At 39.3% G+C, this 17,901-nt stretch overlaps 1 protein-coding gene across 4 annotated transcripts in view; it reads left to right on the top strand.

Annotated features, from left to right (window-relative positions):
• Positions 1–17,901, top strand: part of Crebrf (CREB3 regulatory factor) — a 78,032-nt gene that overhangs the window by 25,171 nt on the left and 34,960 nt on the right. For 3 of the 4 annotated variants that reach the window (XM_032913642.1, XM_032913643.1, XM_032913645.1), the window contains one exon: positions 16,655–16,849. In XM_032913642.1, coding sequence (XP_032769533.1) covers positions 16,841–16,849 — 9 coding nt within the window. In that variant the 5' untranslated portion in view covers positions 16,655–16,840. Of the gene's footprint in view, positions 1–14,699; positions 14,961–16,654; positions 16,850–17,901 lie in introns of those variants that run through there. The other variant, XM_032913646.1, reaches the window with a different exon arrangement.

Genomic DNA, 17,901 nt, shown 5'->3' with positions numbered 1-17,901 from the left:
AAAACTTTTTTGTGCTAGTCTTTTAAATAACGTTTCTAATATTAACCATCTTTTACTTGGTATCCCTGCGGAACTGTTGAAAGGAAATTCCTAGAGTTTACCTTCATAACTCGGCTTTGTGAGGTCTATAGTTTGGAGCATCTTTCAGCTTAGATGCCTGTGTGTAAATGGTCTGGGGAGCAAGCTAGGGAGCACAGTGTGGAGGAAATAGTTTCAGGGTTCAGTAGACCTGAGGAATATGTGCTTGGTGTGGTTGGGTCTGATTTTTACCAGCAAGAGAGTGATGGGAGGAATTAGAAACTTTAATTGAAATTTCTACATTAAGTGCTGGTAGTTCACCACCACCACCACCACCACCACCCACCACCCACCACCCACCACTCCCCCCCAAAAAAACCCAAAACCAAGCAACCTTTGTATGGGAGCTAAACAGAAGCATTCTATGGACATGGATTTGTGAGTGTGGTCCATTTGGGACTTGTGCTTTAAAACGATGACTTCTGCCTTCAGTTTTATTTACTGTCCAGACAGGGTCTCACATATCTTAGGCTGTCTTTGAACTCACTATGTATTGAGTCTGATCTTGGCACTCCTCCTGCCTAAATCTCCTTAGTGCTGGGATTATTGGCGTGCATTTCCATGGCTGGTTTATTTGATCCTATGGATGGAACCCAGGGTTTTGGGTATGCTGTGCAAGTGCCCAATCTGCCAACAGAACTACATTCTCTCTGAGCTACGTCCTCAACCCAGCCTTATGCTTTGAAATGCACTCTCTACGGTAGAATGCATTAGTTAGGTTGAACTCCTCCCCCTTTTACATAGCTGAGCATAATAATTCCGTTATTGTTCAAACCCCCAGGTTTACATATTTTATGTGCATGAGCTCATCCACATATCTGTAAGGGAAGGACAACATGTAGGGTCTAGGGGTTAGTTGGCAGGTTGTGAACTGTTTGTGAATTCCAAGATCACTTTGTTGATTAAGCCAGTATAATTCACAATCATAATCAGAAAACAGAGACAAGAGTGTTTAATAACCTTGAATGGCCTGAGTAAATGTATTTATTAAAATTATAGTTCTCCTCTATCTATTCTCTACAACAGTGGTTCTCAACCTTTCTAATGCTACAACCCTTTAAGATAGTTTCTCATGCTTCCAGCCAAAAATTATTTTGGTAACTACTTCATAACTGTAACTTTGCTACTATTATGGATTATAATCTTAATATTTAATATGCAGAATATCTGATATGTGATGCCTGTGAAAACGTTGTTCAGCCTCCAAGGAGTCTTGACCCACAGGTTGAGCCCCCACCCGAAGGTGGGATTGTGGGCTTGTGCCACAGTCTCAGCTCTGAGTATCTTCTCGCTTTAATTCCAGGCAACTGAGTTTTTGTAATAAGTTTAAGGATTAGATTGTGAACTTGGTTTGGGTTTATAACTTTATAACAGCAGAATCTCAAGAGCTTGATTAAATACCAAAGAAAGAGTCTGAGAAAATGGCCTTCATTTATTGATAGTCTTTTTTGTGTTCTGGCTATACAGTTTAATACAGAATTACAATATTCCTACAAAGTAAGCTGGAACAGTTCTTACATAAAAAGGCAATTAAATATCTGGAATGATGTCCCCAATATTTATTAAGAAATAGAGCCCTTTCCTCGCATGGTGGTTAATAACATTTTGGAGGATCATTACTTTGAGACCAGATTGGGCTGTGTATTAGTGAGGTTATGTCTCAAACAAAGAACAGCAACAATAAAAAAAAAGTGAACAGTGAAAAAGGGAGTCTAGCCAGTAGCCTGTTCTATATAGTAAGTCATAGACTATATAGTGAGACCCTGACTAAAATTTTTTTTTCTTAAAAATATTTTTTTAAACTTTTTTAGGCTGGTGGTAGTTAGGGTTGTTTTTATTTGAGCTTTTCTTTGTTTTGGTTTTTTGAGACAAGGTTTACCCTGTAGCCAAAGCTGGCCCAGAACTTGTGGGTTCAGAAGGTGTAAGACTAGCCTTCAGTCTTGAGCAGTCCTGCCTCAGCCTCTTGAGCTTTGGGACATAGGCTTAATTCATTATGTCTTGATTTGGTTGTTTTGGGATTTAAAAAAATTTGTGTGTGTGTGTGATGTGTATCATGTGTGTGTCATGTGTCTACTGAGTCCGGAAGAGGGCATGGGTTCCTGGAGCTGGAGTTAGAAGTTGTTTTAAGGTTTCTGATATGGGTTCTAGGAACCCCACTCAAGAACTTCTAAGAGCTGTGAGTACTCTTGACCAGTGAGCCATCTCAACAGCCTCAGTTTTTCCCCCCTGAAGATTTATTTCTGTGTGTGTTTATGACTGTGTATGTCACGTGCATGTGGGTTTTGATGGAAGCAGTTGTGAGCAACTCAAAGTGGCTACTAGGAACCAAGCTCCAGTCTTCTGGAAGAGCCCTAAACTGTTATGTTGAGCCCTTAGAGTTAGTATTTGAGACAGGGTCTTAATTTAGCCCAGACTGAAACTCAGTACTCAAGTAAGATGGCTTGAAATCATCCTGCTGCTGCTGGTGCCTCTGCCCCTGTCTCTGCCTCTCCCTACTGCAAGAATTTCAAGTGTAGGCTACTATGTCCATCTGAAGCAGAATATTTAATCTAGAATCTCCTTATCATAGAAGTTTTTCTGGGCACTAAGCTAAAACAACACTCAGCTCTTGTCTTTTGAGTTGAGAAGAGGTGACTGCAAACTTGACTCTGTAGTTCCTCCAGCCCCATGTCTAACCTGTCAGACCTTGTTGCTGTAGTGCCATGCTCACGTTGCAGCTTGTTATCATTGAAATGTGCAAAATCTGAAACAGGGGAACAATGAGTTTTGAAGAGCAGCCCGAGTTACTGAGGACAGGAGTGCTAGAGTTGTGAGGGTGCTTTCAGGTGTCTCTTGTCTTGGTGCACACGGGTACACATTGCAGCACGTGCACATTGCAGTGTGCACACATTGCAGTGCACAAGGTGCAGCTGTTAATCATAGTTTCTCTTCCTGTGTTCTGTAGCTTTCTGTAGAACACTTGAGAAGACCATCTGTGAAGGGAGATGGATTATTTTAAACAATCTGAACAAATGACATCTATGTCAGTTCAAAGCATGTGTTGAGTTGTTTTTTACTTTTTAAATCTTATTCCTTCACCCTTTCCTCCCTACACAAGAATTATTTCAGGTCTCTGAAATCAACTCAAGTTCATATAGGGTTTCTGGGAATTAAAAAAAATTGGAGAGTTCAACTTTTAATGTTTTCTCTATCTGATATTAGTGTTTTTAAGACAAATTAGGAAGCTGTTGTAAGATTCTTTGGCACACATACAGAGTGCTCAATAAGTAAGTATTGAATGTCAGAGTTCTCTCTGGTGACCTCATTGAGTATGAAAGTAAGAGTGCTTTACCTCTGACTCATTGTCCCCAAGGACTTGTGGTCTTCAGAGATTTTTCATTCATTGTCAGCCAAGCTACCCAATGTCTGGCATTGGTTTTGGCACTATAGACAAAGGAATATGATGATTAGTCTCAGAGATATCTCTGTCAGCGAAAGCAAGGAAGAAGAAAAATGTGAGCAAAAATACACAAGCCAAAGTCTCACTGTTGGAGAGCCTTAGGGGAAGTAAAATTGAATTGTAAGCACCTCAAGGGTGCCAGGGAAACTGATGAGGTCAGTATAATATTCATGTTTATTTAAAGTGGACGATAAGGTTGGGAAGATTGTTTCACTTGTTATCTTGAATATTTTAGATATTGCAGAAGACTTTAGAGTACAGTGCTAAGTAAGATCTGGCAGGCAAGGGAGATTAACTTCAAAATAGGCCTCTTGCCAGACGTGATAGCACATACCTGGGATCTAGCATCCAACTGGCACAGGCAGAAGGATTGAGTTCAAGACCAGCCTGAGATTCTCTAGGGAAATAGTGCTGTGTGTGGTGGCTGGCATATACCTTTAATCCCAGAAAGGCAGAGACAGGAGGATCTTTGTGAGTTGGCCAGCCTGGTTTACATAGTGGGTTCCAGTTCTAGGCCAGCCAGGGTTGCACAATGAAACCTTGTCTCAAAAATAACAAAAATAGGAGTAAAGCCTAAGGACCGGAGAGAGGAAAATGTATAGGCAAATGCTAGAATGATGAAAGGTAACTAGAGCCAAGTACAGGTTACAGTTAGATGGATGTATTTGTGTGCTTAGTAGATCTTTATTAATAAGTCAGCAACATGATTTAGTCAAGTGCTCAGGGAAGAGTTGAAGCTGAGATCAGCCCTCCACACTTAACTGTCAGAGAGATAGTTCTGTTTTTTAATAGGACTTTGATGGAGTTGCTGGCATAGTATCTGTGAGGTGGTGGGATATTAGCACAGAGATAGCCTAGCTGAAGATGGTAGGCACATGCATGCGTATGTGGAGGTTGAAGGGAATTTGGGAGTCTTGTAGACATTGGGGAATTGTGAGCACATAGTGTCTGCAGTGGAAGGTTTGTTTAGAGGCATCATTTAGTTAATGACCTTAGGTATGTCTCTTTCTCTTGCTGAATGTTTTTAAAATTAGTATAAAATAGATAACAGGGGAAAGTGATGAACTTTCACCAGTATAATTTTATCACAACAGTGACTCCTATTACTTCACTAGATTCTGTCATGTACTTTGAATCTGTAAACAGCAGTACAACTATTGAATATTTTGTTGATAGCGACCACTAGGTTAGAAATGAAGTCTCTGCTTCTGTCAGTAATTTATCCCTGCTTGTGTGCTCTGGAACAATTTAAATAGAAAACACGGTCTCTACTGAATGCCCCTAATGTCCTCTTGTTGTTGTAAAAATATAAAAATAAAACGGTACGGTTGTCTTTTACCTCACTAGGTCCTGCACCGCGGTGCCCAAGATAGCTGTTAGATATCGTGAAGGAAACACATCCCAGCCGCACACTTTCCTACACTCAAACCCTCACATAAAAGAACACACAACACAATAATCTTCAACCCAATTGATAAGATATAATTCCCCACTTAAACATACAAAGCCCGGTACCATCCATCCCTTGAGAACATTAATAACAACCTGTAAATACACAGAGCAGAATCTTTTTTTTTTTTCTTTTTTTTTTTTTTTTATTAACTTGAGTATTTCTTATATACATTTTGAAAGTGTTATTCCCTTTCCCGGTTTCGGGCAAACATCCCCTCCCCCCTCCCCTTTTTTATGGGTGTTCCCCTCCCCACCCTCCCCCCCATTGCCGCCCTCCCCCAACAGTCTAGTTCACTGGGGTTCAGTCTTAGCAGGACCCAGGGCTTCCCCTTCCACTGGTGCTCTTACTAGGATATTCATTGCTACCTATGAGGTCAGAGTCCAGGGTCAGTCCATGTATAGTCTTTTAGGTAGTGGCTTAGTCCCTGGAAGCTCTGGTTGCTTGGTATTGTTGTACATATGGGGTCTCGAGCCCCTTCAAGCTCTTCCAGTTCTTTCTCTGATTCCTTCAACGGGGGTCCTATTCTCAGTTCAGTGGTTTGCTGCTGGCATTCGCCTCTGTATTTGCTGTATTCTGGCTGTGTCTCTCAGGAGCGATCTGCATCCGGCTCCTGTCGGCCTGCACTTCTTGGCTTCATCCATCTTGTCTAATTGGGTGGCTGTATATGTATGGACCACATGTGGGGCAGGCTCTGAATGGGTGTTCCTTCAGTCACAGCAGAATCTTAACATCACCTGCCATGGCTTCTCACTCTCTCTGTCTCCCTTTCTGTCCTAGTCTCCTCCTCTTCCTTCAAACTTTTCTCCCACCCATCCTTCCTTCTCCTCCAATGATAGGCCTCCTTCTATCCTGTACCTGCCCCTCACCTGTACTTTACAAATTCTATGGGAATAAGGTTCTGGTGAAGTCACCTGATTCCTGAGTACAAGACAGGGCACCTGTCCTTGGGGCAGTGGAATTAGCATCAAAATACAGATAACTCCAGGGCAAACCACAACATTTCCCCCTTTTTGTCCAGTTAAAAAGCCTTTTTACTTATATGTAAATTGAGTACAATTATTACCATTCTACAATTTATAAAGCATATAATATACTCAACACCCAGTCCATCACTATATCAGTTAGACAGAACATTTAGTTATTTATTCCAGCTTGAGAAAGGCTTAAAATCTATATTATATCTTGGCTAGCTTGTATATTATCTGTCCAATAAAATATGTATATTCAGAGTTATACAGCCTGATAAGCTATGAGACTATAATCAGTCTTCAACCCCGTCAGAAATCTGAGAATGACCAAATATCTATACACAAAGGAAGCCTAACACGGCTTCCAGAACTGAGAGGTTGTAGAGACAAATCTCCACTAGCAAAGCCCCCTGTTAGCAACATGTGAGCGCAAGTCTTCAGCCTTCTGGCCCAAAATCAACTGACAGACTCTTGAAATGCAGATTTTGAAGGGCTGATCACCCAGTCTTGGCAGAGTTTATCAGTCAACTATTCTGCATAATGTGTCCTTTTCTGGACAGTATTTGTCTGCAGTTTTGTCCAGCGGCTGCCTAGCCACAAAGTATTGCCTCACCTGGAGGTAGAGATGTTCAAATTCTTCATTAAATCCACCAAAGGGTAACTGTTAGGAACAGATATGTCTCAACAAAAGATAAATAACTTTAAATCTCAAATTTTGTGGATTTCTGACATTTTTGAAAACCATCTATCTATATAGGACAATCTGGACTGTTGTCTTTATATATTAATATCTTGAAAGTTCTCTCACAAAGTCAGTAATATGTTTGCTATTTGGCCCTTAATTCACATGTGTAATCAACTCAGAAGTTTGTAATGACATCAATAGAAGGACTGGCTCTAAACCTTGTACTTTTAAACTCTTTTGACAAATAAATTCTATACCCAAAGATATGATTTAAGCTTAGTTACCAAATGAGATTATGACTGTACAGTTCAATCTAGCTAATTCCTCCCTGTTAAATTACCATTTCTAAATGCCTCATAAAAACAACTTTAGAATAATCACTTTCAGCCCCCCAAAGTCCAGGGAATTGGGGCGACGACTCCTCTATAACTTCTTCAAGCTGTACATGGGCACCGAGATGTCTTTGGGGGTATGGGGGTAGGAAGAATGAAACAAATGCTGTAGCTGATGTGTCCTGACTGGTCCCAGCTGAAAGTCCTTGAGACCAGGATTCCAAGTAGGCACACTCTGTAAAATACAACTCTCAAGACAAAAGTTTAGAATCGAGATATCTTTTTGTTTGATTCTCTTGAATAAATTTTTCAGGCGGTCTACCTCTATCAAATCTGATCAGTATGACTCTGTGAGGTTTCCAGAGCCTAATCACACTTTTTAAAAACACAAAGACAAAATCTTTCTCCCAAAATACTGTGTTCCTTAGTCTGAAACCAGAAAAGCTTGTATCTTGCACTCTCTCCCAGAGTAATAATATAACCATAAAACTCAAAGTCACACCCATCATGAAGACTAAACAAATTTTTAAAAAGGAAGTAAGCTAAACAATGAGCCTGATAGGCTTTTGTACTTTGTGATATCAGGAAATTAACCCAAAATTCCCGTGGAGCCCATGTTAAGAGAATTCAAGCTTCCTGTTGTGGTAAATATCAAAAGTAACCACAAACCCTCGCTAGCCGGCATCAACGAGCCATATGGCCTTTAGCAGGGTAATTCATAAAACAAACCAAATACCTTCTATCAATTCCAATATCAATAAGCAACATATCAAACCAGGACTTTTGCCCAAAATATCTTGATCTGTTAAGCTCTCTACCCGGAGCCACAGATTTTTATTTAACCTTATTAACTTCTATAATATATGTCTGCATTCACTCTCCCCGGTGTTACAGACATTAATCACAACTCTCTACTTGGAGTTAGTGACCAATTTTTCCCTAAGTTCCAAACCATAGATGAAAATCACCACATGATTCAGGTAATCTCTTTACTCTCCTTAAAACAAACTTAAACACCTTCTATTCTAAAAACAATAAGCAACTTAAAACTCAGGACTTTAGCCCAAAATATATCCATCTATTAAGCTCTCTACCCGGAGCCACAGATTTTTATTTGACCTTAATAACTTCTATAATATATGCCTGCATTCACTCTCTCTGGTGTTATAGACATTTCATCACAACTCTCTGCTTGGAGTTAGTGACTAATTTTTCCCTAAGTTCTGAACTGTGGATGAAAATCCCCACCTGATTCAGGTAATCTCTTTTCTAAAACCAACAAACAACTTAAAACTTGGTAGCCCAAAATATATCCATCTGTTAAGCTCTCTACCCGGAGCCACAGATTTTTATTTAACCTTAATAACTTCTACAATATATGCCTGCATTCACTCTCTCTGGTGTTATAGACATTTTATCACAACTCTCTACTACTTGGAGTTAGTGACTAATTTTTCCCTATCTAAGTTCTGAACCGCAGTACCCAAGATATCTGCTAGATATCGTGAAGGAAACACATCCCAGCCGCACACTTTCCTACACTCAAACCCTCACATAAAAGAACACACAACACAATAATCTTCAACCCAATTGATAAGATATAATTGCCCACTTAAACATACAAAGCCCGGTACCATCCATCCCTTGAGAACATTAATAACAACCTGTAAATACACAGAGCAGAATCTTAACATCACCTGCCATGGCTTCTCACTCTCCGTCTCACTGTCCTAGTCTCCTCCTCTTCCTTCAAACTTCTCTACTGCCCATCCTTCCTTCTCCTCCAATGATAGGCCTCCTTCTATCCTGTACCTGCCCCTCACCTGTACTTTACAAATTGAATGGGGAGAAGGTTCTGGTGAAGTCACCTGATTCCTGAGTACGTGACAGGACAACTGTCCTTGGGGCATTGGAATTAGCATCAAAATACAGATAACTCCAGGGCAAACCATAACATCCTCTAGTCATTAGTTTTTAGAAATAAGAAGTAGTCCTTCCATTTAACTTAGATTTATTTGTTAATGTCTTCCCTGTTGCTTTAAAAGGACGTTATAGCCTAGCCTTCCAAAGGAACTGAACAAAGTGCAAGAAGTCTTCAAGACTTGAGTTCAAGGAGAGAGATCACTTTAAAAGAAAGATTATTTTATTATGTGTATGAGGGTTTTGCTTAATGTATATGCATGTGCACTGTGCAGGTGCCTGGAGCCCACAGATGGGAGATGAGGGCTTTGGATCCTCTGGAACTACTGGGTTACACATGATTGTGTGTTAACTGAACTGAGAACTGAACCTCTGTAATAACAAATGTTTCTTTGTTGTTGTTTCGTTTTTCAAGACATGGTTTCTCTGTGTTCCTGGCTATCCTGGAACTCACTCTGTAGATAGACTGTCAGTGCCTGCCTCTGCCTCCAGATCTGCATGCCTCTGCTGGGATTAAAGGCATGTGCCACCACTGCCTCATTCACAAGTCCTCTTAACCACTGAACCATCTCTCCATCCCCAAGAGAAAGCACTTTTGAGACTTGAAGATACTCTTAGTTCCTCAGGATTTTCAGCAAAATGTGACTTTCATTCTCTTTATTATTTTGATTGCAAACCTATTTCAGCCCCTGTATTTTTAAAATTTGTGAAGCTAATATAATATGTGAATTGGCTGCAATAAAGGAGTTTACAGGGTAGAAGTACAGAAGAATCACAGTGGCTCAATACTGTTTGGGCTACTCAAATGACCTTTTGACCTTTATTTTTAATACTATTTATTCTTTGAGAATTTCATACATGCACACACTTCATTTTTATCATATTAATCTCAACTCCTCTCCCTTGATCCTAAAGAAAAAAAGGTATCTAATCTGTTTTCTTTGTCTTGTCTTTCTTTGTTTGTCTCTTTAAGATCTACCAGCAGTAGGACTTGAGAAATAAACAATGAGGGTCTTTTACTAACAATTCTTGATAGAACCTGTAATTGTCTATTTGGAGATTTACATGTCTGTAAATTCTTAAGTCTAAAGAACTCTAGCAAAGTGTGAACTGTAGTGAAGTTCTTCAACAAGGCAGGACTGTGCTGTGTGGGGCTCTTGACCCTGACCTTGCCCCAGTGCATCCTTGCAGAAGAGACCTTTGCTTTGTCAATGGTGTAAAGGTCTTGTGATCGCTTAGCTCTGCTGTACTAGCAAGCAGTGACTTAATTAATAATGTCTAAAGGATTATTTTGACCAGAGTAGAGTAGTTTTCAAAAGGGAAAGAATTGTTAGAGAGTGAATGAAGTGTAACAGGATGGGACAATGTGTGGCAGATGGGCTCTGGTTTGCTAAGGTACTTAGATGACTAGTAAGCTGCCTTTCTTGCCAAACAAGGGAATTCTGTGGTTCATTTACTGTAAAACCTTTCTACATATCCAAATTAGTAGTTTAGTCTTTTGCTTTACTGTCTCCTCCTCACTTCTGTCTTCTCTTTCCTTCCTTCACATATTTCCTAAATTTTATTCCTTTGTTCCCTTCCTTTCTTCCTTTTAAGCCCTTGGAAAAACCTATTATTTAAATCAGTTGTTGGGAAAGTTCCACCCATTGTTTGTTTTTCTGAACTTGGGTTTCTCTATACATTACTCTGGTTGCCCTGGAACTTGAGTGTAAACCAGGCTAGCCTCAGACTCACAAAGATCTTCCTACCTCTGCTCACTGAATGCTGGCATAGTAGCTGTGAACAATGTAACCAGTCTCAGTTTCCTTACTTTAGAATGGTTAGTCTGTACAGTTAAAAATGACAGATACCAAAATCTCTTATCATGTTGAAAAAAACCTTGAATACAGACTAGTAGAGACTAGGACAGATCAAAATAAACAGTGGTCTGTGAATTACATTTGTACACACACCTTCAGTATTTACCGCTTTATTCACTATAGCAAGGAATTGGACCAATCTAGTTGTCCATCGGCAGGTAAATGGATAATGAAAATCTGGTACATACATAAAGTGGATTACTATGTATTGATTAAGGCCACACAATCTCAGAAAGAAGGAGTCAACGTCTCCTCATACAGTTCCTAGTCTATAATGTGTATATACATATACTCACAATGCACATATGGGTATAACCCGTAGGAGATCAAGGAAAGTCAAGTGTGTGATGAGGTGATGAGAAAGGACGGAATTCAAGTAACGGACACGTGAGTTATGAGAAAAGAGCAAAGCTAGAAAGCGAATTGTTTTTTAAGTTTTAACTGTCATGGATTTTTTGTTTTTGTGTGATGGATAAATACAGATTGTTTAAGTGTAAATCCAAAAAGGTTCTCATAGCTTCAACATGGCTGCTTTACCTCTGCTCGTTGAGATGGATAGACTTTAGGTCTTTCTAATCTTTCTATGTGGTATCTTTTATTTACAAGTTCTTTATAATAAAATGTTAACTAATAACAGCTTAGAAATGTAAAATAAATGTAAAAGTATTTCACATTTGTTTGTTAGGGGTTCTCACTGTGTGATCCTGGCTGGTCTGTTAACTTGCTGTGTTATTACGGGTCACATCAAACTTGTGCAAATTCTTCTGCCTCAGCCTCATGCATGAGTGCTGGGATTACAGGCATGAGCCAACATTTCCGGTACCATTTTACCATTTTTAAGTGTGTAATTGACAGTATAGTATAGCCATCAACACTGTTTCTAGAACATTTTAGATTTACCATCTTAAAAAGAAACTGTCCATTAAACCACAACTTCTAGCCCCTGGTAACCCCTGTTCTACTTCCCGTGTTTATGAATTTTCTTTCTTCTAGGCTCATGATATAAATGGAGTCACATACAGTTGTTTTTTTGTATTAGGCTTATTTCACTTCACATTGTTTTCATAGTTTGTTGTAGCATATGTTAGAATTGCATTCATCTTTATGGTCAAACTATTCTGTTGTGTGTCCACACATGGCTATTTCAGTTGTTTTCACCTCTTGGCTCTTGTGTTTAATGCTGCTCTGAATGTGGGAGTACACATCTGTTTGGATTTTGCTGTTTAAGTCAAGAATAGTTGCTGGATCATGTGATAATCCTTTAACCTTTTTGAGGAACTGCCAGATTCTCCCTTACCATCTGTATATCTATATCTCTACCAGCAAGCACTTCATGAGGGGTCTGATTATTCCTGTCCTCTTCAACACATTTTTTTTTGTTGTTGTTGTTCTTTTTTTTTTTAAGATAATAGCTATACTATTGGGTGTGTCAAAATTTTTAAACATTATTCTGATGATGTTGGATGACTCAGAAAGCAGTTTACTATTTGCTGTGAGGAGCTATTTACAAATTACTAAAAGGAGTCAGTGGCCTAAACTAAGGCAATAAACAGGAATTCTTACTGTCATGTATAATATCTGCTTACTCATTCATAAGATACTTCATTTATAAAGAGGGGTGTGTGTGTGTGTGTGTGTGTGTGTTCCTTTCCTTTTTATCTTGAGAGAGAGAGAGACTGATTTATTATGTAGTCCAGATTAGCCTGGAATTTGAACAATGATCCCTTTGCCTAAATCCCCAATTGCTGGGATTATTGGCATGAGTCACCATTATCCAATAGTCTATAAAGAGTCTTCTATGTTTCTTTTTTTGAAATATTCATTTATTATATACAAGTACACTATAGCTGTCTTCAGACACACCAGAAGAAGGGCATCAGATCTCGTTACAGATGGTTGTAAGCCACCATGTAGTTGCTGGGATTTGAATCCAGACCTCTGGAAGAACAGTCAGTGCTCTTAACCACTGAGCCATCTCTCCAGCCCTTTATGTTTCTTGATGTGACTAGGAAGTATGCCAAAACTCAGGAGCAGAGGGTCTTGGAGCTCACCAGTCAACTCTTGGATCTGCTTTTGAAGTCATTTATGATGAAGTTTGCAGGGCACTAGTAATCAGTTTTTGTAAGCTGACCTTTGACTGTGTGTACTGTCTTGCTTCAGCTGTTGCCTTGTCTAACATATATAGTAAGCCTTAGCATATGTTCAGAGAATGAAAAACCTGAGAGCAGAAACAGGGCTGTGAAAGAGATTGGAACTATCTTCTTAGTATACTGATGTTCCTCAACATTTACTGACCCCCCTCCCGCCCTGCCTCAGACTGCTGGTTCTCTGGTGCAGAATTGATTATGTTACCTAAGAAATGTTGCTGAGTATTTTTTTTAAGGCCAAGTACAAAATCACTATTGGCAAATATTCTGATGGTCCAGTTTTGTCTCCTCTGATAAACACACACAACTGTCTTGAGAATTGATAAGCCATTGTGCTGTGAGCAAAAGGAGGGGTAACTGGGAAACTTGAACTTCTTCCTTATTTGTATTTTATCTGGAAAAAGTAGTCTTTGGGGCCGGAGGAAGGTTTCATGAACAGTTTTAGAGAATGGCATGTGCTGTGTTCTGCTCTTGAGATTTACAGTGCATAGCAGCTCCTTAAAAGTCCGAGGAGTCCTGCGTGATGGCAGTAGGTTTTTTGTTCAGTGTTTCCTAAACCATAATAGCCCTTTGGTTGAGTAACTATACCTTGTAACAGTATTTTTTTAGTCACATTTTTGGGAAGTTAAAACCCTTGCTTTTGATGTATTTTGATATCAAACATTTGAATTTTTTGAGGCCTATGAAGTAAAGGTTGTTAGACACTTCCCTGAGTGTTATTCTGCCATCTTTTGAGTACCTGGACTCTTTCAAGGCTCAACAGATACTAATGTCCTATTTTAAATGCTGGTCATTAGAGGGTACATTTTTGGAGCAGTGTCTCATTATGGGAGATGCTGTGTGATGCTAAATGCTATAGATATCTTTATTTTTCCTTCCACTCTTGTTCTACAATTAAAGAAAAATAACCCACATCACAGATCTCTAAGTAGTAAGACATTATTTTAAGACAAGGTCTCTTGCTATGTAGTCTTGACAGGCTTGAAACTCACTATGTAGACATATTGGCTTTGAACTCAAAGAAATTTGCTTACTTGTCTCCTAAGAGTTGGTATGAAAGCTGTGCACTAGTCCCTTTCAATTTTTAAAAATGTATTGTTGTACATGCTGTGTGTGTGTGTGTGTGTGTGTGTGTGTGTGTGTGTGTGTGTGTGTGTGTGTGTGTGCATGCCAGAGTGTACATGTTGGAGCACAACTTTGTGTAGTCATTTCTCTCCTTCCACTTTTATGTGGATTCTGGGAATGGAACTCAAGCTTGAGAACAAGTGCCTTTGCCCTCTGAACTAGCTGGTCAGTCCTTTAATTAGTTCTTAAAGGTAGCTTACAAAGTAATGGGTCTCATTACACAACACCTTCGTACATATGAGTAATTATACTTTGTTCATTCATTTTTCCCATTATTCTACCCCATTCTTGCCTCTAAATAGTCCTCCCCCTTCTACTTTCATGTTATGTTTTTCATTGACTTTTCTTCCTACCTCCTCTGAGCTAGAATTCTGTTGTGTGTAGAATTCTGCTTCCAGACTGGCGTTGAATTCACCCCTCTCTGCTGAAGGTTTTCTGGGTACCTGGCATTACAGACATGGCGTCTCACCAATTATGTGTTTCCTTTTCCTTTCCTTTCTTTTTCCCTTTTTTCTTTTTCTTTTTACTTTTAGAGCTGACTCAGTGCTGTGTAATGTGCAAGTGAAAATTGTGACTGAGTTCCCCTTTTCTGGCTGCTCTGATAGGCCAGGCTGTTAGTGTAGCATCATTAGTAGGCACCAGTAAGTGTGTATTGATTAGGTTTCTATTTCTTCTTACATTTTTAAACCCTGCTGCTTCTAATGGTAAGTTTCAGGTTTTAGAAAGTAACAACCCCAAATTCAGCTGTTAATGTAGACTACCAGGATTTTACTAGTCCATTTGATTGAGTGATGTAGCATGAGGGAGTTGTCTTCTTGAAACTAAATAATCGGTCTGGAAAAGATGACATGACTTTCTTCCCATAGGAATCAGGTGGGAAGATCAGAGTAGGACTAGGCTGCATACCCCTAGGGCCTCATCAGGATGTTACCTGAGCAAAAGCTTATCTGTCAGGTGTGTGCATAATCTTTTCTCTTTTTGGACCAGTGCGTCTCAACCCTCCTAATGCTGCATGCAACCCTGCATGCAACCCTTTAATACAGTTCCTCTTGTTGGGGTGACTCCTAGCCATAAAATTATTTTGATGCTACTTTAAAATTAATTTTGTTACTGTTATGGACTGTAATATAAATATTCTTCGAGGTAGACCTTTCAGAGGCCAAAGGAATCAAGACCTACATTTGAGAACCACTGCCTTAGACTGTTGCACTAAACTGAAAGGCATTGTTGACTCTGTTTCTGGGCCTATCCTTCCATTGTTTTCCTCAGCTGGGACAGTGTTAAGTAGGAGTGAGAGAGCCAGCTATGGAAGGGCCAGCAGACATCCAGGAAATACAAATGGCTGTTAATTCATTAGTCTAATTAAATGAACAATTAGAGTTCCTTCGCCACTCTCAATTGTTCAAGCAATCAATCTTTGAAATCAGAGCAGTGTACCACTCTTATCCTCTAATCTGCTGAATGTGAGAACTGCAGAAGGCAGTTCAACTTAAGAAGTGATGCCTTGTTTTCTTTTTAAAGAAGTGATATTGTGTCTGGAATGAACAAGACCAGGATACTGGTTCTTAGTCCCTATGGAGTCCAGGAGAGCATATTAAACTGCATTGCTGAGCTCCACCCCATCCAGTGTATGTTCTGGTGGAGAAATTAGGGCCTGGGATTCTGTAAATCTAATGCATCCAGGTTGATGTTGTTGGTTCTAAGATCATACCTCGAGAATCACTTTTTGGAGAGGATGAAGGTGGGTGTAGCTTTTCAGTTTCTTTCCATTAAGGTCTTCATAAGCAAGGAAAGAAAGCCTCCACCTCTTTAAGACCCCATGTCAGGCGATTACTGTCAGCCTAACCCAACCTTTGGGAATACTCTGCAAGGTAGTTCTTGTTCCATTTACCATATACATTTTCTTTCTTTGGGAGCAATAGCTTAGAGTATACTTCATGAGGGAACTGGTCTGGACAGTAAGTAGCTAGCTCCTTGTAGCCTAAAACAGTAATTTTTGAAGGACAGCTTTCACATATATATAAATTAAAGGATAATGATGTATTTACAGATGTTAATGTTTAATGTAGAGGATATGTTAATTTCTCTTTCTGTTTATTCATGACAGTTGTATAGTTATAAGATATATAAACTGTAGATCACTTTTACAGTCAGTGATTATACAGTAAAATGTTAAGATTTATTTCTTCACAACAATGATAAAGGGAATGAAAACTTGACTTTAGAATTACTATATCTTTCAAATCCCAGAAAAGATGAGGATATATTAATTTTTTTAAAAAGCCTGTTACTAATTTATTTGTTTATTTATTTGTTAGAAAGTCTTTCTGAATAGCCTGGGCTGGCCTAAAACTTGCTTTGTAGCTCAGGGTAGCCTGTGATCTTCCTGTCTCATCTCCAGAGTGCTGCCCTACATCCATTACAGGTGGTTGCTGTTGTTTAATCTGCTAGTTGGTTATTGACAAAGCTTATTTCAGAAATAATGTTAAAGGCTATATTTCAAAATAGTAGATATTACTGCATGATGAAATTCTTGACAATTCAACTATAAGACTCATTTAAAGCACAGTGTTTTTTATTAATGTTCATTTGAAAGGTCAACTTGTTTTCAATGGAGCTCAGTGAAGTTACTCTCTGTTATTTGACAGAACCGCACATTTATTTTTTTAAAAAAGTGGTGACCCAAGCAGTTGAACTGAAGGTATTCTGGGGAAATCTGCTGTTTATTGTGAAAATCATCTTTGATCTTGGAATTAAAAGTAAAGCTGGAAAGGAATTTACAAACAAGAAAAAGAAGAAGTTTGGAATTGGACTCACAGGATCTGGGCTTGGAAATGCCTCAGGTAAATCACATGTGGAGTAGTGTGCAATGTGATTCTCTGTGGTGATAGAAAAGAAAAGTGCTGCTGCTGGAAGCCTTCTGTATCTTAACAGCTTGACACACTAGCTTCCAAGACACCTTATTTCTGCCCTCACCTAGATGTGAGTATGTGCTCTTTGGTTTCTTTATTTGCTCTAGCCTTGAAGATTTCAATGAGCTTGACACAAGCAGCATGGTAAGTAAGTAGGCTAGTTGCTAAACCTGCTGGTCTTATGAGGACTGAATGAATTACTCGGAAATTAAATTGCCACCCAAATCTCATTTTTAGTATTCTGATATTTTGCTTCCCAACTTTCCCATTTACAACAGTTGATAAGTGGTAGTTGTGTCTCACATATAGAGGCACACACACTGTATGTTCTGTAAATACAAGAGTGGTATATTCATCTTCTTACCCTCATCCCCTGTGGAGAGAGAGAGAGAGAGAGAGTGTGTGTGTGTGTGTGTGTGTGTGTGTGTGTGTGTGTGTGTTTAGCTCTTCCTTTCTTTTGACCTGGTCTTGCTGTGTAGGTGAAGCTGGCTTCAATTTTACCATCTTCTGCCCTGGCCCTGAAAATGCTATAATCATAGGCATACAGGGGACCAACCACATCAGGCTGAGGAAATTCCTTTTAATTGGTCTCTTTGAGTTTGAGACAATCACTGAAATAAAAACCAGAAGCTTATTTGTCCCTATTTTCTTATCATAGAGGTCTATGTTCAGTGCTAGGAAAGCTCTCCCCTATTTCTTTTCTTGGTTAATTTTCACACTAATCCCCCACCCCCTAGTTCGAGTACTGGGAAGAAATCTAGACACAGTGAGCATATAGAGACTCCCAAGTGGTACTGTACACTATAATCAATTCCTTGAGCACAGGAATCAAAAAACAGGATGGCTTGGTGACTTTGCGGCAGAGGCTAACAAGGAATACTTGGTAACTGACACTTAAAGGACCAGAAGTCATTCCCATCTCAACCTTTGTGTCCAAAGAGCCATACATCTCTGAAGTGTGGTCGGCTGTCTATTGAGTGCTT

The sequence above is a fragment of the Rattus rattus genome, chromosome 9, assembly GCF_011064425.1.
Source record: "Rattus rattus isolate New Zealand chromosome 9, Rrattus_CSIRO_v1, whole genome shotgun sequence".
Taxonomy (NCBI): domain Eukaryota; kingdom Metazoa; phylum Chordata; class Mammalia; order Rodentia; family Muridae; genus Rattus; species Rattus rattus.
The sequence above is the reverse complement of the archived record's forward strand: the minus strand, read 5'-3'. Positions and strand labels throughout refer to the sequence as shown.